The 25416-nt window shown below is 36.7% G+C and overlaps 1 protein-coding gene across 1 annotated transcript in view; it reads left to right on the plus strand.

The window, feature by feature from the left end:
* The window catches only part of EFCAB6 (EF-hand calcium binding domain 6), a 295381-nt gene that overhangs the window by 107527 nt on the left and 162438 nt on the right, over positions 1–25416 (plus strand). The window contains exon 9 of the mRNA XM_030815402.1: positions 2591–2739. Coding sequence (XP_030671262.1) covers positions 2591–2739 — 149 coding nt within the window. The remainder of the gene's footprint in view (positions 1–2590; positions 2740–25416) is intronic.

The following is a 25416-nucleotide window of genomic DNA, read 5'->3' on the forward strand; positions in this document are numbered from 1 at the left end:
AGATTCTTCCGTGGCACTCCTTTAATACTAAATTTAAATCTCATCTTTGCCTCTTATTCTTGCTGTGTCTAATTTATTAGTTCCTGTAATGATGCTATTTTTATTTTCCATTTTCTTAGCTTTGAAATATTCCTTCTCTTCTCAATGAAAATTTCTAAAAAGTTATTTTATCATTTTCAAGATTTTCTTTTAATTGATTTTCTAATTTAGTTCCTTTTTGTGGCATGAAATTTTTGCAGGGGATGTGTTCATATTCTTTTATATTCTGTCTTCTTCCATTCCAGGTTCTTCGTCTTTGCCTGATCCTTCTTTCTCTCTTTCCCCATCATATGTTGGCATAGTTGCAAAATCATTTATTTTCATCCTGTTTGTGCTCAGGATGAGATTCACTCATATTATGGGTATAGTTGTGTTATCATTTTCACTGCTGTACAGTTTCCCTTATCTAAATATTTTGCAAGTTATACATTCTCCTATGGCTGGACATTTGGATTGCTTCCTGCTTTATGCCAACCCAAACGGTGCCACCATAAGTGGTTGTAAGCTAGCTTCTGGTCCACAGGTGCCAAGGCTTCTCCGGAAATTACACCTAGGAGTGGAGTTGTGAGCTGGGTTGTAGAGAACACGCCCCTCAGGCTCAATGGGCGGTATCCTATTGCTTGCCACCATATTAATTTACACTCCCACCAGAAGCACGTGAGCACTCCTGCTGTTCCACGTGCCCCTAACACTTGATACTGCTAAGCTTGTACATTTCTGCCAGTCTGATGCAGATGAAATGCTATCTCAGGTATAATTTTTATTTCACTTTTTACTAATGTGTTGGACAGCTTTTTGTATTTTATAACTTTTGTTTAGAATTTTTTGATAAAAATATATACACTTTTAATAAATATTTATTGAGTGCCGACTGCATGCCAATAATGTGCTTCATTCCAGGTAATTATTTGTGAACAAAACAGATATGATCTCTGCTTATATAGAGATCACATTACCTTATATCAGGGAGAGAGTTATTAAACAAGTAAAGAGTCATGAATACAAATTTTTTTAGTGGTATGATGAAAAAGACCAGGATGTTGTGAGAGAGAATAACAACAGGGACCTCATTTAAATTTAAGATCAAGGAAACATTTATAAAAACTAAACATATGAAGACGGAAAATGGATGTACTGTTGGCTTTTCCATCAAGAATATGATGGTATGTGAAGGTGAGACTACCAGGTATTTTTATTTCCTTTTTTATACTTTGCTGAATTGCTTGCATTTTTTTTAAACAAAGGCTTGTACTTTCTATATAAACAGTAACAATGAAAATTTCTAAAAAGTTGTATTTGTCACAAAGACACTATTTTGGTGTCATACCTTACCCTTTTTCTAAAAGCTCTTGGTCATCGCAGAAACACTCCTGAAAAAAAAAAAGTATGGAAAACCATATGTCATTAAGACATTAAAAATGGGTTTCATCAATCCAGTAATTGCACCGAGCCCCCGCTCCACACCAGGCTCTTGCCTCTTGCTTCTCTCTCCAAGTCTTCCCCCAGGCAGTGTATCAGATGCAGCCCACCTCCCTGAAAGAGAAATGGTCAAATTTAGCTGCACTTTGGGTTAATTTTATGCAATTTTCTAAGAAGCTTAGGTCCTTTCTAATGAACTTAAATCTCTAAATATTTTTATTAAAGATATTTCCCTTTAGATACCAATATTTCTATGCACACTAAGGAAAATTTAGTGATTCTGCTTTTTATTCCTTTAGTGGATCGAGTTTCTTATACATATATTTCCATGTTCCAGCAGCTCTTTAAGAAAATGACCTTTTACACCAAGTTGGTGGTGATTTTGTTTATCTTCTTATCCCAGTTAGCAGGAAAAAATTGAATTCAGACAAAGTGGGATGGTTGAAGATATTGGAGAATATTGTTATTACTCAATAATAAACAGCAGGAAAACCTTTGGAAATAAAACCAGTCTTCACAGTATTTTTATGAATCATATAAAAATCAGTGGTTAACCTACGTTACTGCATTTTAGAAGCCCCATAAGCAAAGCTCGTTCACTCAGGTTCTTTGTAATTCCTCATTAAAAAAAAGAAAAGAATGATTAAAGAAATGTCCAATGTATATTCTGTTTATGCAGTCCTTACATTAATAATTTTCCTTACTGTAAAAGCTACTTCTATTTTTAATAAAATATTACCAGCTTTTTTGTTTGATTGGCCTGACTTAATCAGGAAAAGCGTAGTGTGGGCTCACAGTAGGGAAAAGCTTGAAAGTATATTAAGGAAGATGTATCAAACGAGCAGATCTACCAAGTATTTTTAGCTCTGAAATTTGAGGTGGAGCTTTTCTATGTGCTGTTTTTCCTTGGGAAACATGTCTGCCTTGTCACTTGAGTAGCTGTGACTGGGAATACTGTTTTGTAGTGAGCTCATCAATTAAACATTTGAAGTTCAGTACATGCCATAGTAACCTTTTTGATCAGTTTTTGGAGAGAAAAATGTGAAGAGGTTTTTGGTAAAAATAAAATGGTTGAATAGCTCCATGAAGTTGATATTTATGAACGCCACACTCTAATTTCAATTTATTGCAGCTTTCGAAGTCCTATGAAAAGATTGAAAAGGCCCTCAGTGCAGGGGACCCCTGTAAAGGTGGCTACGTGTCTTTTAATTATCTAAAGATTGTCCTGGACACCTTTGTATACCAAATACCAAGAAGAATTTTTATCCAGTTAATGAAAAGGTAAGAGTCTCATTGTTTCCTTGACATTTTTTTTCCCCAAACGTCAACCGTAAGAATAAGGCACAGCTTCGTTTATTTTTTATTAATGTTTTAGACTTTTTATTACTGAAAATTTAAAATGTATACAGAAGTAAAGACAATAATATAGTGAATCCACGAATGTACCCACTACCCAGCTTCAACAATGGTCAAATCTTGGCCAATTATTTCATTTGTATTCCTGCTCATTTTCTTCAACCCCAGATATTTCTGAAACAAATACCAGATAGCATATTTCCCTCTCTCTCTAAAAAATAAGAACTCTTTTTAGAAACAAGGTGAAAATACAGTTTTCACATCTAATAGAGTTATCAATCATATTAATAAATATCCAGTCAAGGTTCAAATCTAACTGCTTGCCTCATGTTTTCTAATTTAAATTTATTTAAATCAGGATCCAAATAAGTCTGTAGTTTCAACTGGTTGATTTTTCACAATTCTTTTTAGAACTGTAGCCCTCCTCTCCATTTCTTAATTTTAGAAGTCATCTGGATTGTTTATTCTGGGGGCTTTCTTACAATCTGGATTTGACTACTTGTAACCCACAGTGACATTTAACATGTTTCCCTGTCTCCCTCCCCTGACTCCCTACTCTAAATTGATAGTTAGATATAGATGTACAGACCCATGTTCATTTTGTGGGGTGTGGGGAGACAAAAGTACTTCATAGGTGGTGGCAAACATATATAGTCTGTCTCTCTTTTCGTGATCTTATCAACCACTGTTGATCATACTCAGATCCATCCATTCACTACAGATTGTAAAATGATGACATTCTGTATCTGTCATTTCTTCTTCTCTTACTAGTTGGAGGACTTCCGTAATAACAACTTCCCCTCTCCAACTATTTGGTAACAATAAGACACAGTTAGTATAAGAAAGGCAGGATATCCTTGATTCTTTCCCTGCGTTTCCTACTTTCCAAAATAATGAACTGGTTCCCTAGCATCCTCCAAAAGTGAGCAATGAATGTTTTTTTCTTAATTATTTTTTCTTAATAATGATTAGGAACTCATGACTTTAAACATATTTGTGTCTCAGTTCATTACAGCTATTATATTGATACTCAATTTGTTCCATCTTGGCCAGTGGGAGCATTTTCACGTTGGCTCCGACATCCTGTTGCTGTGACCAGATAGTCTTTGACAGCTTCCTTGCTTTCTGGTATGACAAACGTTCCAGGCTCTTCTTGTACATCCCTTGCCTAGGACCTGGCATGAGCCATTTCTCCAAGGATCCCTGTTCTTTTCAATTTGAAATGGTATATGTAGACCACAATCTAGGTTAGGAATATTCTCTTTACCTGGTTTTCTATCCAGGTAAGACAGAGAACCTTTTTTGGGGGGGAAATGGAGTAGAAGCTAATGGAAAGATTGTCCTGTCAAACTCTGGGTAATTGATAGGTGCCTTGGGGGTTCCCTAGAAAGGACAGGCATGAGAACAGGAGATGGAAAATGCGGGATGAAGCTACAGCAGTTGGATCCATTCCCCGCAGCACCCCACTTTCCTTGCCAGCTCCCTATATGTCCAGAGAGAATCACCATGTACGAATACTGTGGCTTTATAGTGAAAGCAAAGTTTGGCCCTAAGAGTAAATGTTTCCATGGCTCAGAAAACAGCTCTTTTGTTCTGTCTACACATGGTGACATTTTTCAGGAATTACTTTCTTGCATCGCTAAAGCTTATGCAGCCATTTCTTCTTATCTCATTTTCAAAATTATGTAAATAATAATTTAATAGCAATAATAAAAATTAAAAGCAGATCGTCACCATCCACCTTACCTAACAAATTTACTATTTTCATTGTTCCACATTCTCTTCCATTTTTGTATTCACATACAAATATAATCTTTACATATTTGTAATCAGAGTGCATCTCAGTTTTATATATTGTGTTTTTTAAAATAGAAATGTGTATTATAGACATTTTTCATATTGGCTTCGTAGTCTTCAAAATTATAATTGTAATGAATGCATACAATGTCATTCAGCTAACATTTGTTGAGTGCCTTTCTATATCAGACATGGTGGTAGATGCTAAAAATGAAGAAATAAGGCCAGGCGCAGTGGTTCATGCATGTAATTCCAGCATTTTGGGAGGCCGAGGCAGGTGGATCACCTGAGGTCAGGAGTTCGAGACCAGCCTGGCCAACAAGGTGAAACCCTGTCTCTACTAAAAATGCAAAAATTAGCCGGGCATGGTGGTGGGTGCCTGTAATCCCAGCTATTTGGGAGGCTGAGGCAGGAGAATCACTTGAACCCAGGAGGCAGAGGTTGCGGTGAGCTAAGATTGCACCACTGCACCCCAGCCTGGGCAACAGAGCGAGACTCCGTCTCAAAAAATGAAGAAATAAATAACAAATCGTCCCAAGCCAGAAAGACTTGCCAGGGTGATGATATCTATGAAGAATCTGATGGGTGCATAGAATGCGTGTTTTGGAGGTTGAGGGTGGCCAGGGCTGAGATATTCTTATAACTTGTTCTAGCCAGGGACCTAGGGATTTCTGAGTCTCTTTTTTGCATTCACCCCAAATTCCCAGTGGAATAGGTTACTGGAAATCATAGCAGAGTGAACACTCAAGTGCTAATACCATAAATGCTGTATTATATACAATTCTCCTGGTACACATATCTGGAAGTACAGATTTTTCATATGTTCCTGGTCAACTGTTCCCTTTACTATTATATCATAGCCCTTTTATCCCTATGAATGCCTTTCATGGTCTATCTTATCTGCTATTGAAATATAACAGTTGTAATTAATATTTGTCACCCAGCTGGAGTGCAGTGGCGTGATCTCAGCTCACTGCAGCCTCTGCCTCCCGGGTTCAAGCGATTCTCCTGCCGCAGCTTCCCCGGTAGCTGGGATTACAGGCATGCGCCACCATGCCCAGCTAATTTTTGATTTTCAGTAGAGACAGGGTTTCACCATGTTGGCCAGGCTGGTCTCAAACTCCTGACCTCAGGTGATCTGCCCACCTCAGCCTCCCAAAGTGCTGGGATTACAGGCGTGAGCCACTGTGCCTGGCCAACTTTCTTTCTTTCTTTTTTTTTTTTTTAGTTTTCTTTATCACTCTTTTTTTTCCCCTTCCACTGTTTTAAGACTTAAATATCTTATTTTATTCTTATAGTGGTTTTCCTTAACATTTTCACGTGTTCTAAACTTATAAAGTCTAAAAATCAGTATTTCTACTGTCTTGAATGAAACAAAGCGCCTTCACCTTCCGTTTTGTCATTGACTTGGGCTTTGCTTCTGCCTTGTTTTGATGGGACCTGCATTCATCACTGTTGTTTTTATGACTCATGCCTGTTTAGGTTTTCCCATGATTACCAGTTTATTTGCTCATTACTGCCTCACAAACCTCACTCCTTTCTTCTGGAGTCAATTTCCTGAGGTATATCCTTTGGTAGTCCGTTTAGCAAGGTCCTGTGTGTGTTTAGTTCAGTTTTTGTTTTCAAAAATATCTTCATTTTGCCCTACTCTTTAATGAAAATGCAGCAGGGAACAGAATTCTTGTCTGCGAATTATCTCCTTTTAGTACCACGAAGGTACTCTTCACGGTCTTCCGGCCTCTGCTGTTGCTGTGAGGTTCTGCTGTTTGTCTGTCATTCCTTTTTAGGTGATTTCTTTTTTAAGATTTTGTTTCTTTTTGTTACTTTACAGTTTCCCTACCATGTATCTTGGTACAGATGTCTATTTAACCTTCCCACACTCCTGCTATTGCAATCTGAGAATTCGTATTTTTCAGAGTTTTTGAACGTTCCCAGCTATGATTCTTTGAATATTGTCTCCACCCCATTCTCACTGGTCTTTTCTTCTGGAACTCCTATTACATTACATAAATATTGGGTCTTCCCATTTCATTCTTCATGTCTCTTAAACTGTCTTTTATATTTTTCATGTCTTTATCTCTTGGCTGCATTTTGGCTATTTTTCTAGGATTGATTTTGGTTCACTGCTGTGCCAAATCTACTCCCAGTCTTGCACAATCCCAAGTCTTCTAACCCCAAATGGGCATTAAAGCCCTGTTGCCTTTGAGCCTACACTAGATTTCAGGGTTGCTGTTAGCACATACGGTTCTGTCTGGGCTTGATAAAGCCCTGGGCTCTTGTTGCAGCAGCTCACGTTCTTACTGTCCTTGACATGGGTCTTTCCTTGCTCCTAATACCTATGGATTTCCCTTTCTTGGTTTCCACTTCAGCTCTGAATTTAAAATCATTTTGTTGATATTTTATTCCAGTCTTTTTACTTATTTGTTTATTCCACAGGCTGGAAGGAGGTCCAGTGTTGCCAAAGGCCTCCTTTAACGTGTTCATGCTGGCTAGGAAGTTAGCAATGCCTCTTATAGTTAACAGAACTGAGATGAACCTTTGAGGGCTAAATAGGAGTTTCTGACATGGACACATTGGAAAAAGGCATTCCATCCAGAGAAAGCAAACAGCACTTTTAAAAGAGCTGGTTTGATTGGATCATGATCAATTGTTTGGGCACTTTATACATCAGACTATTTAACTGTTTGACTGCCATCTGGGCCTTTAGGTTCTTTATAATTTTGCATATGTTTGCCCAGTCAGTCAATAAATAATTCTTGAGCACTTATTATATACCAGGCACTGTGCTGGATACCAAAGACTCATTGGAGAATAAGAAAGACATGATTGCTGCCCTCAAAGAACTGTGCCTGCTGGTGGGGGAGACCAACACAAACCTATGAATGATGAGCTAGAATATGCAATGTGATTCATGCTCTGGAAAGAATCAGCAGGGGACTACAATGGAGAATAACAAAGAGGAACTACTTCTGATTCAGTTTTCTGGAAAGGTTTCTATGAAAAGGTGAGAGGCAGGAGGAGCAGCCACAGGAAGAACTGTGGGAGGAGACTCCCAGGAGCAGGCCTCTGGCTCCAAGGACTGCCCCACATGGTGTGTTCTGGGGCCTGGCAGAAGCCAGTGTTCCTGGAGCCGAGTTGGCAATTAAAAAATATTTTCTGTTTCGTCATGATTCAGTCTTGGAAGGTTGTATATGTCTAGATTATATTCATTTATTCTAGGTTATTCAATTTTTTGGCATATAGTTGTTCATAATAGTCTCACGATCCTTTGTATTTCTGTGGTATCAATTATACTATCTCCTCTTTCATTTCCTTTTATCTTAGTCTAGGTAAATATTTGTTTATTTTGTTTATCTTTTCAAAAAACCAACCCTTATCTTCATTGATCTTTTGTTTTTCTAGTCTCTGTGTATCTTATTTCTGCTTTGATCTTTATTATTTCTTTCCTTTTGCTGACACTGGATTAGTTTGCTCTTTTTTTCTATTTCATTGAGGCATAAGTTTCAGTTGTTTGTTTGGGATCTTCTTGTTTGGTGTAGGCATTTATTGGTATAAACTTTCCTCTTAGAATTGCTTTTGTTGCATCCCACATATTTTAGTATATTGTGCTTCCACTTTCATTTGTCTTAAGATATTTTAAATTTTCCACTTTAATTTCTTTATTGTTTGTTGTTATTTATTATCTATTGGTTGTTCAGGAGCATATTGTTTAATTTCCATGTATTTGTGATTTTTCTTTCAAAATTCCCCATTATTGGTTTCTAGTTTTATATCATTGTGGTCAGAAAAGGTATGTGGTATGATTTCAGTCTTCTTAAATGTGCTAAGACTTGTCTTGTGGCCTATTATCTGATCTATTTGGAGAATGTTCCATTTGTGCTTGAGATGAATGTATATTCTGTTGCTGTGAGATAGAATGTTCTATATATTTATTAGATCCCCTTGGTCTAAAGTGTTGTTCAAGTCCAATGTTTCATTATTAATTTTTTATCTGGATGATCTGTCCACTATTGAAAGTGGGGTATTGAAATCCCCTACTATTATTATATTGCAATCTGTCCTTCCCTTCAGATCCTTTAATATTTGCCTTATATATTTAGGTGCTCTTATATTAGGTGCATATAAATTTATAATTGTTAAATAATCTTGATGAAGTGACCCCTTTATCATTGTATAATGTCCTTTGTTTCTTTTTACAATTTTCGACTTAAAATCTATTTTGTCTGGTATAAGCATAGCTATCCTTTCTCTTTTGGTTTCCATTTGCATGGAATATCTTTTTTCATCCCTTTACTTTCAGTCTATGTATGTCCTTAAAAGTGAGGCAAGTCTCCTGTGGGCAGCATAGTGTTGGTCACTCTATGTCTTTTTATTGGAGAATTTAATCCATTTACATCCATAGTAGTTATTGATAGGGAAGAACTTATTACTACCATTTTGTTAATTGTTTTCTGGTTGTTTTGTAGGCACTTTCTTTCTTTCTTCCTCTCTTGGTATCTTCCTTTGTGGTTTAATGGTTTTCTGTAATGGTATGCTTTCTATTTTTGTTTTGTATATCTACTATAGATTTTTGTTTTGTTGTTACCATGAGTCTTGCATAGAAATTTTATACTTACGTAGTCCACTTTATGCTGATAACAACTTAACTTTGATTGCATACAGCACATCTACACTTTTATCCCCCTCATTTAATGTTTTTGATGTCAAAATTTACGTAGTCTTATATATTTCTTGACAATTTATTCTAAGTATAGTTGTTATTAATAGTTCTGTCTTTTAAATTCCTTTTAACATTTGTACTGAAGATACAATCACTTTACACATCACCATTTCAGTCCTAGAGTATTCTAAACATGACTGCATAATACTTCTACCATTGAGTTTTGTGTTTTTGTAACTTTTATGTTAATAATTAGCAGCCTTTTGTTTCAACTTAAAGAACTCTCTTTAGCAATTCCTGTGAGGCAGGCCTAGTAGTGATGAATTCCCTTAGCTTTTGTATGTCTGGGAAAGTTTTTATTTCTCAATCATCTCTGAAAAACAGCTTTTCTGGGTGAAGTATTCTTGGTTGTCAGGGTTTTTTTCCACATTAGCCCTTTGAATATATCATCCCACTCTCTCCTGTTTCAGTGGAAAAATCTGCTGATAGTCGTGTTGGGACCTCTTTGTATGTGATATTTTTTTTTATCTCTTGCTAATCTCAGGATTTTTTCTTTGTATTTGATTTTTGATAGTTTGATTATTATGTTGTCTTGCGACCTCCTCTTTGGGTTGAATTTGATTAGAGACCTCTGTGCTTCCTGTAACTTGGGGATACTGGTATATTTTCCCAAATTAGGGAAGTTTTCAGTCATTATTTCTTTAAATATGCTTTCTAGGCTTTTTTTCTTCTGCTTCTTGAATTTCTATTATGTGTATATTAGGTCCCTTGATGGTGTCCCATAATTCCCATAGGTTTTCTTCATCCCTTTTTATTCTTTTTTTCCTTTTGTTCCTCTGATTGGATAATCTCAAATGTTCTATCTTCAAGCTCATTGATTCCTTCTTCAGCTTGAATGAGCATGCTGTTGAAGCTTTTGGTTGCATTTTTTTTTCAGTTCAGTTATTGTATTCTTCATCTCTAGGATTTCTATTTAGGTTTTAAAAAAATTGTTTCTATTTCTTTGTCAAACCTTTAATTTTTTTCATGTATTGCTTTCCAAATTTTATTTTATTTTTTAGTCTATCTATTCTTGTAGCTCACTGAATTTTAAGAGGATTGTTCTGAATTCTTTGTCTATCATTTAATACATCTTCCTTTCTTTAGGGTCCCTTGTTGGAGCTTTGTTAGTTTATTTTGGAAGTGTCATGATTTTTTGAGTCTGTTATCCTTCTGTCATTGTGTTGATATCCATGCATTTGAAAAGACAACCACCTTTTCTGGCTTTTACAGGTGTTCTTTGGCAGAAATAGATATTCATTATTCAGTCTAGCTTGTGATTCTGTATGGGACAGCTGGTAATGACCATGGGCAGACAGAGCTTGCTTTTGGATGTTCTAGATGGCTGGGCTACCATGTTGGCTCTGAGTTCAGGTGGGGCAGCCAAGCTGGGCTCAGTAATCAGGCTGAGCTGCTGGATGGACATTACAGTTGCCTCAGATTGGGCTGGGCCACAGAGTAGATTTCCTGGCCACGTGGTACTGCTATTTCAGTTCAACAGTTGGGCAGGGTTGCAGGAGGGGTCCCAAGGTTAGATGGAATTGCTGGTAGGGATGGATGGGAGCTGAAACTTTACTCTAGTAGAAATGCACAGTTCACGTTTGCCTTCCTGCCTATGTGGGTCCTTGAGGTGGGCTTTGAGGCTGGGCTGAACATTGGTTAAACTACTGGGTATGGCATATCTAGCCTCTGCTCATTGCTGAAATTCAATGTGGTGGTAATTTTCCTGCCTGGATAGGGTCTAAAAGCCCCAGGGTAGGGTCTAAGGCTGGTTTTGAAGGCTAGCCATCTATGAATTCAAGCCAAGTGGAACTTCTTTTTATTTCTGGGAGTTACCAGCTCAGCTTTGCAGGTGTGATACACAGTTAGATGGTACCTCTGATTGGGCACCACTGTTGGTAGGTACACAGAGCTCCCGCTTTGTCTCTACCTGACTCCAGATGGTCTAGCCATGCCATTTCCCTGTGTTGCCTTTGAGGTGAGATGGGAATTGGCTTCCTGGGAAGCATCTTGGAATGCCAGGAAGCTGGGCGTCCACCTCCAGCTCTCTTTTCCCTCTGTAGAAACCGTCGTTCCTGGGAAACACTTTCTGTGTGGTACTTTATCGACTTAGGGGAATGCAGTTAGAATGAGACCATTTCTTCTACTCTTTTTATATGGTTTTTATTTTGTTCTGTGAATCACACAGGTGATTCAGGCCTATTTCCAATTTGGGGCATTTCCACCAAGATGTTCCTGTCTGTGAATGGTTGCTAGTTGAACTTTCTGTGAGGGAGTAGTGGAGCCTGGGACCGACAATTCTGTCATCTTGCTGACTTCACCTCTCCCTTTTATTATTTTTTATAAGGACTGCCAAATTGTTCTCTCAAAAAGAGTAGTGATTCACATTGCCATCAACATTGTGTGAGTGTTCTACTTTCATATTCTTCCCAGCATTGAATATTAACATTGTTTTAAAATATTGATAACTCATGAGGTGTAAAGTAGTGCCTTGTGATTGTTTTAATTTCTATTTCTCGTAGTGTGTGAGGCTGGACCTTCCCATGTACCTGGGCACTGATTGGGTCTCCTCTTCACGTCCTAATTGATTAGTGGGACCCCCCCACATTGGTTAAGTTAATTTTGTCACCTCTTTGTTTAATATTTTAAAATAATTAGATAATGATTAAAAGGTAACCCTTTTCTGTCATAAGTACTGCAGCTATTTTTCTTAGCCTGTTATTTCTCTTTCATTATATGATACCTCACTGTTTTGAAGTTTACATTTTAACATAATCAAATACATGCATCTTCTTCTGAATGTCTTTTATTGCTTAAGATCTGTAAATTCATCATTCTTACCCAGGCTTGATAAGAAATCTGCGACTCTGCTTTTTTTTTTTCTTTATTGTTTAAAACAAAACTCTTTATCCTAATATAAGGCAGGTATCCAAATTAAAAATTTTTTTTTCCAAATAGATAATCTATTTTCCCACCATCATTTATTAAATAATATGTTATATCCCCCATTGTTTTTAGTGTCTGTTTTGCCATATATTAAATTCTTATCAATAATTTGGTCCAATTTGTATTTTTTATTCTGCTTCATCAATCTAAATTTATGTTGTACATGGGCATGTCTATACAATGCCCTGTCTACAATGGTCCATCCAATTGCCCTTTTATTTTCTTTTATATTTTTACAAAGAACATTGAGTTCCTCATACTTTCAGAGTTACTTGTTTTTAACCTATTTCTTGAGTCTAGATGGTGATTGTTGAGGACTTATGACTAATAATGTCATCTCCTAAGAAGGAAGAATCTGCTGAATTCTACCATGAAATATTGGACTAAGAACAATGAATTAGTGGAGGGGAATAGTGCTGTGCAGTGAGTGGTACTGGGGGTTGCCCTGGCCCACTGGGTAGCACTGTGTTTCTCTTTCTTTTGCCACCCTCTCAAGCCCCAGGGAGAAAGTGGTGGAGTCAGAACACCTGGTATTACCAGAAGACAGCAAATCTACCTTTGCACTCAGAGGATCGCAAAAAACATTCATTCATCTTCCAAATTTAGGTTTCATATTTTGTTGATTTACCAGGATGAGGCTTTTATTGAGATAGACTCTTTTATTTATCTTTTACTGAATTTCATATGTTTTGTATTTTAAAAAATATTTAAGAGTTCATTTAAAAACCCATGCACAAATGTTTATAGTAGCTGTATTAATGATCACTTGAAACTGGAAAAAACTCAAATGTAACTCAGCGGATGAATTAATAAACAAACTGGTAAAGCTATGCAATGAAATATTTCTCATCAATAAAAAGGAATAAGCCATGTTGATATGCACAACATGGATGAATCTCATCAAAGACATTGTGCTAAGTGAAAGAAACCAGTCTCAAGGTTGCCACAGTAGGATTCTATTTGCAAGACATTCCGGAAAAGGCAAAACAATAAGGATGGAGAAAAGGCCAGTGATTTGCCAGGGTTGGAGGTGAGGGAAGGTGAGTCTCCACAGGTGTGGCATGAGGGGACTGTTCTGTCGTTCTGTCTCCCGAGTGTAGGAATCTTCATGAATCTACACATGTGTTAAACTCATACAACTGTACACCAAGAGAAAAAGTCAGGCTTACTGCATTTTAACTTAAGAAGTACAATGTAAATATATGCTATGGGCTTTTTTTTTTCTAAAGGCAAATAATACAAGAAAGAGTAAAGAAGGAAGTAAAATAAAATCTAAAATCTTATGCCTAACAAAATGACTTGAGAGTGCCTATTCTTACCCTCCAATTTAAGAATGGATAGTATAAAAAACAGATATCTTTTTGAGCTTGATATTTTTAAAATATACAGTATCTAGGGCTTAAATTTTAAACCCTAACAGCTTGGTAATGAGACATAAAAATCTAGATCGAAATAATATTTTAGACTTTAAAAGCTGTTTTCCATGTGTGTGTATGTGCATGTGTGTAGTATTTTCTTAATAAAAAGGGAGACTTTAATTGAACTGCTAACTTGACCCTTTGACTAACATGCTGTGCTTTTCAATGTTGCCTAGCTTTTCATATAAAATAGATCTGTTAAAAAATAAAACCTGTGTTTAAATATGATGAGGTTTAAGGAAGAGTTGAGATGAGAAAATAAATAAATGCAATAACTTGTAACTTGCATATTCACTGGAGACCATACATCGTCCTTCTATCATGTGAGCAGGGCTTCACTCACATTCTCCTGTTAAGAATTTTCCCAGGCCGGGCGCGGTGGCTCACACCTGTAATCCCAGCACTTTGGGAGGCCGAGACGGGCGGATCACGAGGTCAGGAGATCGAGACCATCTTGGCTAACACGGTGAAACCCCGTTTCTACTAAAAACACAAAAAATTAGCCGAGCGTGTTGGCGGGCGCTTGTAGTCCCAGCTACTCGGGAGGCTGAGGCAGGAGAATGGTGTGAACCCAGGAGGCGGAGCTTGCAGTGAGCTGAGATCGCGCCACTGCACTCCAACCTGGGGGACACAGCGAGACTCTGTCTCAAAAAAAAAAAAAAAGAATTTTCCCATTCACTCTGGTAACAATAGTAGCATGGCAGAAACTATGCAAACAGAAAAAAATAAGCCATTTAGTCTAAATTATATGAAGTGTAGAAGCAAAACTCTGGGATATATTTTCAGTTATTATTGAAACCTTGGTAACCCACGTGTTTAGGATCTCTTCTATTTATATGACATGTTGGAAAAGGAGAAAATATCAGTGGTTAACAGGGCTATGGGTTAGGCGAGGGTGTGACTCCAAAGGAGAAACATGGGGAAGTCTTGGGGGTGATGGAATCATTCTGTATCCTTATTATGGTCTTCTTAACTTGAATATTACATTGGTCAGAGTCCAGGCAGAAAACAGATGGCACACTAAAAAGAGTGACTGATGTGAGTTTATTAAAGGATCTTTTACCCAAGCAAAGGCAGGTTCAAGTAAGGCCAGTAGTTGAGGAAGCATCTCAGGGATATGAACAGCGGGAAGCCAGGATCCCTCCTAGGCCTGAGGGGGCAAGAGAGGGAGCAGTTACTGAAATGAACGAGGACAGGGTTGCCCTCAGGGGATGAGGTCTTAAGGAGAAGAACATGACTATTGCCAAGCTGCTGCCCAGCAGAGCAGGAACTGAGGGAATAAATAGTTCACTTCTTTCTCCTCTCACCTTCCAACCTTCTGCTGGTGCCTCACACTGGCCAAAACCAACTGAAATCCAGGAGCATGAGAGTCCAGTTAAAGCAACCCACCGACATGTCATGCAGAGTAGATAAGAGCAGAAAGTGGATCTAGATGAACAGACAAAGAATATCCAGTGCAGTCAACCCCTCCGAGCCTCAGCATCCTTTTAGGGGTGAAAACCTTGTGTTCTCCAAAGCGGAGCTACTCAAAGTCCTGCCAGCTGCCATATTATTCCAGGGAGATGTCAATCCTGTTATGCCTCTACCCAGAATCTAAAATGTTCTTTTAACCAGTGCTTTTTGTATAAGGCAATGGAGGGAATAGGAAAAGAGAAACCACATACAATTGAGCGGCTAAAACTCACATAATTGTAACTGGTCATGAGATCTAGGTTGATAATCGTAACGCCCTTCCTCCACTTCCTATTCTGTGTCTCCCTTTCTCTGTCAGCATCTTTGCTGGGCAGCATCGTTCACCTGGTGAGTTACCCACCTTTCCTCGGGGAACTCAGTCCTTGGGGTTCTCTTTATTGGGCCACTACAGCTGGGTTAAGGCATATAATGCATCCTGAAGCACAGCACCCTAACTTCACAGGACATTTCCTCTTAGCCAACTCTGTAATTGAGTCATCAGCAAAGTATTCAACCATTCTATGATGTCACCTATGCTGGGTGATATGGAGTATGTGGTAAGACAATTGAATTTTGTGGGTCTGAGACCATTGCCACACCTTCTTCACTCAACAAATGAGCTCCTTGGATAAAGGCTATATTGCATGGAATATCTTGGTGATGGATACAGCATCCCGGGGTTCCACAAATGACAGTAATGGGCAGAAGCATTTCGGACAAGGAAGCCCGATTTGAATCTGGGATGTGTATGTACACAAATCCCCACAAATCTTGAATTTTACTCTTGCCCCCTCCATGATGGCAGGGATCCACTGTAATCTTTACCAGCTGTCTGCAGAGTCCACCCAGAGAAAGGGACTGGGCTGAGGGCTCAGTGTTGGCCTCTGCTGTTGACAGGTTGGATACTTGGCAGAGCAGTGCCAGCTCAGCTTTAGTGACAGGAAGTTCATGTTTTCAAACCAACACACTGTCCCCATTTCTGCCACCTTGAAAGCCCATGAACAAGCAGCAGTTTTCTGGGGAAGCTGACTCAGCATGTACCTATGGCTATATTGCAGGGTGTTCTTCAAAGGTATCCAGATTCCCCCTCAGTTAAGGGGCTGTGGGTCTATGACCTGGGCAAAAGACCATGAATTCCCATGGGTCCCTATGACCGATATGATCAGTCCCTTTGCCTCTGTCACCTTTTGCTGCCTCTTCTGACACTATCCATCTGTCGGATGGATTAGAGGTTCTTTGGAAACAGTGTGACAAGTCTGTATGTTTCTTCTGCCCTCTGCGTACGTGAAGTCATGTGCTACGATGTCTCTACTTGGATTCATAGGATGGGAAAGATGGACTGGGAATGATACTTGGTTCCCAATGTCAGAATCCAGAGGATAGCTGCTTGCTGCCTAAGACAATAAAAGGAGCCCCTGGGACACTTTTAGGAGCAAAATAATCAGCTGTTATCTTTGTGACTTTGGTTAAGGATGGTTATTCATGTGTTTTTTAGCAAAATTGCCTGCTGATTTTTTATTTTTGAAAATTGTGTTTATTCATGCTGATTATAAAAGCCATGGAAACTGGACAATAAAGGAAACTATAAAGGAAAAAAGAGAACTACTATAATTATAATAACCAGAGGTAGCTACTATTAATATTTTGATATATTTCCTTCCAGAATTTCTTTTGCGCATGTATGTACACACACTCACATACATACTTAACATAGTTGAGACCATATGAGGCATAAATTACATTCTGTTTTCTCATAGAATATTATATCAGGAGCATTTTTCATGTCATTAAAGAAACCTTTGAAATTAATTTTTAATGACTCCATGATGTTTCGTTAACTCTCGAGTCAAAGAGTTTGAACATTTTTAAGGTTTACATTAGGTAATGCTAAAATGTACTTCAGAAAGGTGTTAATTTATTCTTAAGCCAGAAGTTCACAGGAGTGCTTCTCGCCAGCATTGAACACTGCCATTTAAACACCCTGGCTGATTTGGTAGGTGGAAGCACAGCTTCTCATTGTGTTTTGATTTCAATGTCCTTGATTTATATTGAGGTTGCATATTTTTTGCGTTTGAAAGTTTCCTGTACTTCCTCTGTAAACAATTGTTTATGTCCTTTGTCCATTTTCTGTGTCTAAAAATTTTGGTCCTAGCTTTATGGAGGTATAAATTATAAATTCATTCTTAAGTGTATAGTTTAATTGGCTTTCGCAATTGTTTTTGTAACCACTACTGCAGTCAAGATTTCAAACACTTCATAGCCCTAAAATTTTACCTTTGCCCTGTGTAATTAATCCCCTCCTGTGACCCCCACCTCCGGCAACCATTGACTTGCTCTCTGTCACTGTCACTATAGGTTTGCCTTTTCTAAGAGTTCTCATAAATGGAGTCATACAGTGGTAGTCTTTTGTGTTTGACCACTTTGGCTTACCATGTTTTAAAGATTGACCCATGCTGTTGCATATCTCAACATCCCATTAATTTTTATTGCCAAGTCATATTCCTTAGTATTGATATATCACAATTTGTTTATACACTCACCAGTTGATAGACACATGCATGGGTTGTTTTCAGTTTGGGGTTATTATAGAAGATACTGCTATGACCATTCATATACAAGTCTTTGTGTGGACGTGTTTTCATTTCTTGTGAGTACATGTCTAATAGTAAAATTGCTGGATTGCATGGTGAGTGTATGTTTAAATTTATGATACTATGTCACTGTTTTTCAAAGTGACTACCATCTTGCGATTCCACCAGCAGTGTGTAACAATTCCAGATGTGGCACATTCTCACCAACACTTGCTATTGCCGGTCTTATTTTAGCCGTTCTAGAGGTGTGTAGAAGTATCTGTCTGTTTTAAGTTTGTATTTTCCTGATGATGAATGATATTGATCCTTTTTTTATGTGATTATTGGCCATTCATATATCTCCTTTTGTTAAGTAATGGTACAAATCATTTTTCCATTTTTATCAGGTTATTTTCCTATTGGTGATTTTTAAGAGTTCTTTATATACTCTGGGTATAAGCATTTTATATCCAGATACATGTTTTCAGATATTTTCCCTCAGTGTGGCTTGCTCTTTCATTTTCTTAGCTCTTTCTTTTGAAATATAAACATTTTTAATTTTGAGAAAGTCCATTTACAAAATTTTATGGGTAATATTTTGGGAGTGTCTATTCTCAGAAATCTTTGCCTAACCTAATATCACAAAGATTTAATCCTGTGTTTTCCACTAGAAGTTTAGTAATTTTAGCTTTTGCATTTGGGGTTCATTTCTAGTTTTTGTATGTGGTGTGAGGTAAGGGTCAAGGTTAATTCTGTTTTCATACAGATATCCAATTGTTCCAGCACCATTTGTTGAAAAGGCAACCCTTTCTCCAATGAATTACTTTGCACCTTTCTTGAAAATTAACTAACCATGTAAGTGTGAGTATATTTCTGGATTCCTTAGTCTCTGTAGGTCTATTCTCGCATCAGGCCTACAGTTTCTTGATTACTGTAGCTAAAGAGTTAAGTCTTGAAATTAGATTGTATAAGTCCTCCAAACTTGTTTTTCTATTTCAAAATCATTTGACTATTCTAGGTTCTTTGCCTTTCTAAATAGTCATGTTAAAATCAGTTTGTCAGTATATATTTTTGAAAGCCTGCTAGGATTTAGATTATAAATACATTAAAAAATATTGCCATTTAACACTTTAACAATATTAAGTTTTCCACTCCATAAACATGCTACATCTTTCCACTTATTTAGTTGTCTTTAATTTTCCTAGTCAAAGTTTTATTGTTTACAATGTTCGGATCTTGCATATAATATCTAAAATTTATTCCTAAGTGTTTTTATTTTTTGATGCAACTGTACATGGAATTTTAAAAAATTTCACTTTCCAACTATTTATGGCTATTAATCAGAAATACAATTGATGTTTGTATATTGACTTTGAATATCATGACTTTATTAAATTCACTGGTTAATTAGTTCTAGTCCTCTTGTTGTAGATTTCTTGTAAATACAGTCATGTCACCTAAAAATAAAAGCAAGCTTGCATCTTTCTTCCCAATCTATATGCCTCTTATTTTGTTTTCTAGCCTTATTTTACTGGCTGTGACAATTTTACTATCTAGACAGTTTTACTGGCCAGGACTGGCTAGAGTGTTAAGTATACTGTTGAATGGAAATGGTGATATTAGACATTCCTGCTTTATTCCTGATCCTAGGTAGAAAGCATTCCATTTTACACCATTGAGTGTGATATTAGCCATGGATTGTTTTTGTTGTTGCTGTTGTTGATGTCCTCTATTAGTTTAAGGAATTTTCTATTACTTGTTTGCTGAAAGTGTTTATCAAGTATGTTGAATTCTGTCAAGTGGTTTTTCTGTGTGTATCCTAATGAGCATGTAGTTTTTCTCCATTATTCTATTACTATGGTAAATTACATTGCTTGATTTTCAAATGTTAAGCCAACCTTGCATCCTAGGAGTAAACCTCACTTAGTGATAATATATTATTATCCTTTTCATATGTTACTTGAGTCTATTTGTTAAATTTTGTTAAGGATTTTTTCGTCTTTTTAAATGAGTGATGTTTGTCTAACATTGCCTTTTCTTGTAAAATCTTTGTCTGAGTTTGGGATCAGAGTAACACTGACCTTGGGACATGTGCTGGGAAATGTTTCCTTCCTGAACTCTGCTTTCTGCCTGTGGTGTTATTTATATTCTTTAAATGTTTGATAGAATTCACCTGAGAAGCCATTTAGGCCTGGAGTTAGTTTTGGGGAATATTTTAAATCATAAATTAGTTTGCGAATGTTAATGTAGAATTATTTGAGTTTTCTCTTTCTTCTTGGGTCATTTTGGTAATTTGTGTTTTTCGACAAATGTTTTTCCCATTCTTTCTCTCCTCTTTTTCTCCAAGTACATATGTATCAGACCATCTAGTATTATATAACGTGTTTATAAGTCTATTCATTTTATAAATATATGTGTATTCTGTATTCTTCATATTGGTTGGGTTCAGTTGATCTATATTTAAGTCACTCACTCTTTTCTCTGTCCTCTCCATTCTTTTGTTAAGCCTATTCAGTAAATTTTTTATTTCAGATAGTATATTTTTCTCTTCTAGAATTTCCATTTATTTCTTTTTATTGTATCCATTTTCTCTACTGAGATTTCCTGTCTTTTGATTTATTGTGGGCATATTTTTATTTATTTCATTGAGGATAGTTATAAACATTGCTTTTAAAATCCTGTATGTTGATCCAGTATTTGAGTTATCCATTTCATCTTAATTGTCAAATGTATTGGCATAATGCTATTTATAATATTCCTTCATTATCCTTTTTAAAAATAACCATTTTAGGACAGTTTTAAATGTAAAGAACTATTGTTAAGACAGTACAGAGAATTTCAGCATACTCCGTCCCAGTTTTTCTATTATTGTCTTTCATTAGTATGGTACCTTTTCACAATTAATGAACTAATATTGATACATTATTATTAAAGTCTGTAATTGATTTATATTTCCTCAGTTTTCCCATGATTTTTATTTTCTGTTCCAGGATATCATCTAGGATGCCCCATAGCACTTAGTAATCATCATGTGTCCTTAGTGTCGTCTTAAGTATGACAGTTACTTAAGATTTCCTTGTTTTTTGATGACCTTGCAAGTTTTGAGGATTACTGGTTAAATATTTTAAAGAATGTTCCTCAGTTGGGATTTGGCTGATTAGACTGGAGTAATGTGTTCTGGGGAGAAAGACCATACAGGTAAAGTGTCATTCTCATCACTGCATATTGAAGGTACATAGAGTCAACCTGACTTGTCACTGTTGATGTTGACCTTGATCACATGGCTCCAGGTAGTGTCCTTTTACTTTCAACCTATCCAGGTCTTTACATTAAATGTGTCTCTCTTGTGACTGCATAAATTTGGATCTTGTTTTATAAAGAAATCTATTCTGATAATCTCTACCTTTTAATAAAATATTTACTCCTTTAATTTTAAGTCAAAGTAATTATTGATATGTTTGGGTTTGAGTCTCCCTTTTATCCCCTTGACCCTTGTTTTTTTTGTTTTGTTTTGTTTCTGTTTGATTATTTGTTCATTTACTCTTGTCTTCTTTTTAGATTATTTGAATATTTTTTAGAATTCCATTTTAATTTTCTTATAGTCTTTTTAGCTATACTTCTTTGCATAATTTTTAATGGTCGCTCTGGGAGTTGTAATATACACCTTTAATTGTTCCCAGTCAACATGCAGTAAATATTGTGCCACTTCACATAAAATGAAGAACCTTTGCAAGCATATAGGCCTATATCCTGCTCTCCATGTCCTTTATAAAGTAGTCCCACCTTATCCATGGGAAATATATTCCAAGACCCCCAGTGAATGACTGAAGCCACAGATAGTACCAAACCCGATTGCTGTCAGTTGGAATATGTTTCTGTTCATGTCTTCCACCCACAAATTTAATGGTTTTTTTTTGTTTTTTTTTTTGAGACAGAGTCTCACTCTGTCTCCCAGGCTGGAGTGCAGTGGTGCAATCTCAGCTTGCTGCAAGCCCTGTCTCCCGGGTTCGCACCATTCTCCTGCTTCAGCCTCCCGAGTAGCTGGGACTACAGGCACCCGCCACCATGCCTGGCTAATTTTTTTGTATTTTTTTAGTAGGGACGGGGTTTCACCGTGTTAGCCAGGATGGTCTCAATCTCCTGACCTTGTGATCCTCCCGCCTCCCAAAGTGCTGGGATTACAGGCTTGAGCCACCGCACCCGGCCTTAATGCCTTTTTTAACTAAGCACTTCCCACATACTGTATCATAACTTTTGCAGTTTGAGGTGTGACCACTAAATTAGCATGAATTTCTTATTTCTTCATAATTTTGTGGAAGGAAGATTCATTCTTACTATTGAATACAACCTCAGCATACAACTTTTTTTCTTTCTTATTAGGTCAAGAACTTTCACCTTTTCCCTTAAAGGAAGCACTTTACAGCTTCTTTGGCATATACAAATTGCCAGCATCATTGCTCTTTGCTTTGGGGCTATTATTAAGTAAACAAGGGTTACCTGAACACAAACACTGCAGTATTACAACAGTTAACCTGACAACCAGGATGGTTACTGAATGACTGACAGGTGTATAGCGTACACAGTGTGGACACACTAAACAAAGGAATGGTTCACATCCCAGGCAGAATGGAGCAGAACCCTGGGATTTCATCACACTACTCAGAATGGTATACAATTTAAAACTTATGAATTGTTTATTTCTGGAACTTTCCATTTAATATTTTTGGACCTTGGTTGACTGTGGGTAGCTGAAACCATGGAATGCAGAACTATGGATGAGGTGGGACTACTATGAATACTAGACACTGACCTATGTTACATCTCTCATAAGACAGTGTTGTTATTTTTTCCTTTAAGTATCTATAAAGAGATTAGGAAGAAGAAAGCCTTTTGTATTTTTTTTTCAGAAATTTACCATTTCTGACACTGTTTTCATTCCTTTCCAAAGAGCGAAGGTCTTCATCTGCTAGCATTTTCCTTCAGTCTGAAGAACTTACTTTATTGAGGTATATAGGTGTGCTAATGATGGATTCCCTTAGTTTTATCTTATTTAGAAATATCTTTATTTCTCCTTCATTTTTAAAGGAAGTTCTCTCTGATGAAAAATCTTCGAGTAACTTTTTGCTTTCTTTTGGCACTTTATGACATTGTTCCATATCTTTCCACTTCTGTTGTTTTTAATGAAATGTCATCTGTTAAATTGGCATCTTCCTGTATCTAATGAGTCACTTTTCTCTTGTTGCATTCCAGACCTACCCTTTGAATTTGACTTTCAGCTTCATAACTATGATGTACCTTGGCAAGGCCTTTTTCATGCATATCATGCTTGATGTTTGTTGTGTATCTTAAATCTGTAAATGTATATCTTTAATCAAACTTGGGAAAATTTTGGCCTTTATTTCTTCAATTATTTTTTTCTGTCCCGTTCTCTGTCCTCTCCTTCGGTGACTCCAAGTACATGTATGTCAGACCATCTAGTATAATATAACATGTTTTTAAGTCTACTAATTTGATAAATATATGTGTATTCTGTAGTCTTCATATTGGTTGGGTTCAATTGGTCTATATTTAAGTTCACTCACTCTTTTCTCTATCTTCTCTATTCTTTTGTTAAGTCTATTCAGTAAATTTTTTATTTCAGATAGTATATTTTTCTTTTCTAGAATTTCCATTTAGTTATTTTTATTGTATCTGTTTCTCTGCTGAGATGTCCTATCCTTTGATTTATTGTGGGAATATTTTTATTTATTTTACTGAAGATAGTTATAATCATTGCTTTTTAAAATCCTGTGTGTTAATGCCAATATTTGGGTTATCTCAGTTGATTTTCACTTCTCCTTAGTATGAGTTCAATTTTTTCTGGTTGTTCTTATGTGCTATATTTTTGTAATATATCCTGGACATTTGGAATGTTAAATTGTGGAGACTGTAAATTCAGTTATTTTTTTCTAATGAATGTTCTTTCTGTTATTTTAGTAGTCAATTATCTTGTTGGACTCAAACTGCATACTCTGTTTCTTGGGTGGCAGCTCTGATCTCAGTTCAGATCTTTTGTGTGTTAGCTTAGCTATTTTGAGTATATATTCTGAGCAGGTGAGGTTCAGGAGCCAGTAAGAATTATGGTGAGTTAGATAGAATTTGGGGATCCCTCTCTGGCTGTTTCTCTTCCAGGATTTCTTCTTTCTCTCTTTTGGCTGGGATTAGTCTAGTTTTCCAGGCCATAAAGGCTACTTATTATAATTTTTTTTAACTGATGTTCCTGCCACCCCTCATGCTGCAGTGCCTCATCCGAGGCAAGCATTGAAAATACCACACCCCCACAGTTCTCCTCTTAGCATGGATTCCCCACAAGACTTTGCCTGCTCTGGTCACAGTACTTTCAAATAGCCACTTTTGATAATTATGTCCAGATTTTATTGTGATTATCTGGAGGAGGGTTGGGCCAGTAGGATCTTATTTTACCATTATTGGAAGAAGTCAAATTTTAGTATTTTCTTATTAATTTGTATAAGCACTTTATGCTTTAAGAATTTTAAGAATTTATTGTATATATTTATAATTTTATTAATCTGTTGTTTGGCTTTTAAATTTTGTTTTGTGTTTATGGTATACAAAAATCTTATATTTTGATATAATTAAATAGGTAAGTTTGAGATTTCTTAAGTTTTGCTTAAAAATTCATTCTTATTCAAGTACCAGATAAGCACATGCCTAGATTTTTTTCTACTTTTTTTATAGTCATAGTTTTTACATTTAACTTTTTAATCTCTTTTAAATTTATTTTAGTATGTAATACTAAGTGAAGATCTCCTTTGATATTTTCCCCAAAGAGCGAGGCGATTTCCTAAACATAATATATAGAAGCTGATTTTATTTTTCATAGCAGCTGTAGTTTCCATTATAAAAAGTTAATTTTCAATTTGCTGAAATTTAAGATGAACATATATAATATTGACAAACTATGTCAAAGTAATTGGCAAATTTTGGTGAAGAAAGACTCAAATTTGAGTCAGAAAAATGAAAAAAGAATTTATGTGAATAGTAGTACATGAAGCCAAAGTCATGTTCTACTTGTTTAGATGTGGCCATGTGTGCCTAACAAAATCACTTAATCAGTCTCTGTCTCTCTTTCTCATGATCATGTCCACAGTGCTAGCAGCAGAAGTAGAAAGAGGCATTTATCAAGTATTAGCTGCCATAATCATAATCATAGCAAAAGTGCTATAGAAGTATTAGATGCTGTAATAATAATGATATTTAAATAATAAGTGCTATAATGGAAGGATACATAGTGTAATGAGAGTCTAATAGGGAAAACAGCACTGGCTATGGAAATTAGGGAAGGCTTCCTTGAGGAAACAGTTATTTCATTGAGACCTGAAAGAGGAGTAGAATTAACTAGGAAAGTATGGGAAATAGGTAATGATGGAGGACATGGCAGTTGGCAAAGGAAGCAACAAGCAGAAGGGACCGAGGGCAGGGAAGAGCTCTTTGGAAGCTCTTTGGAAGAACGGAGAGACCAATGTGGCTGGAGCTAAGAGAGCCTGGGGAGCATGCCATGGGGCGAGGCTAGGGAGGTGAGCAGGGCCACACCATTGCAGGCTTGTACGTTTCAGAAGGGGTGTCGTTTTTATCCCAAGAGCAGTGGGGAGTCATGGAAAGATTTTAAGCAAGAGAGTAATCTGGTCGGATTTGCTTTTTTTTTTTTTTTTTTTTTTTC

The sequence above is a fragment of the Nomascus leucogenys genome, chromosome 7b (assembly GCF_006542625.1).
Source record: "Nomascus leucogenys isolate Asia chromosome 7b, Asia_NLE_v1, whole genome shotgun sequence".
In the NCBI taxonomy this organism is placed as follows: Eukaryota; Metazoa; Chordata; class Mammalia; order Primates; family Hylobatidae; genus Nomascus; species Nomascus leucogenys.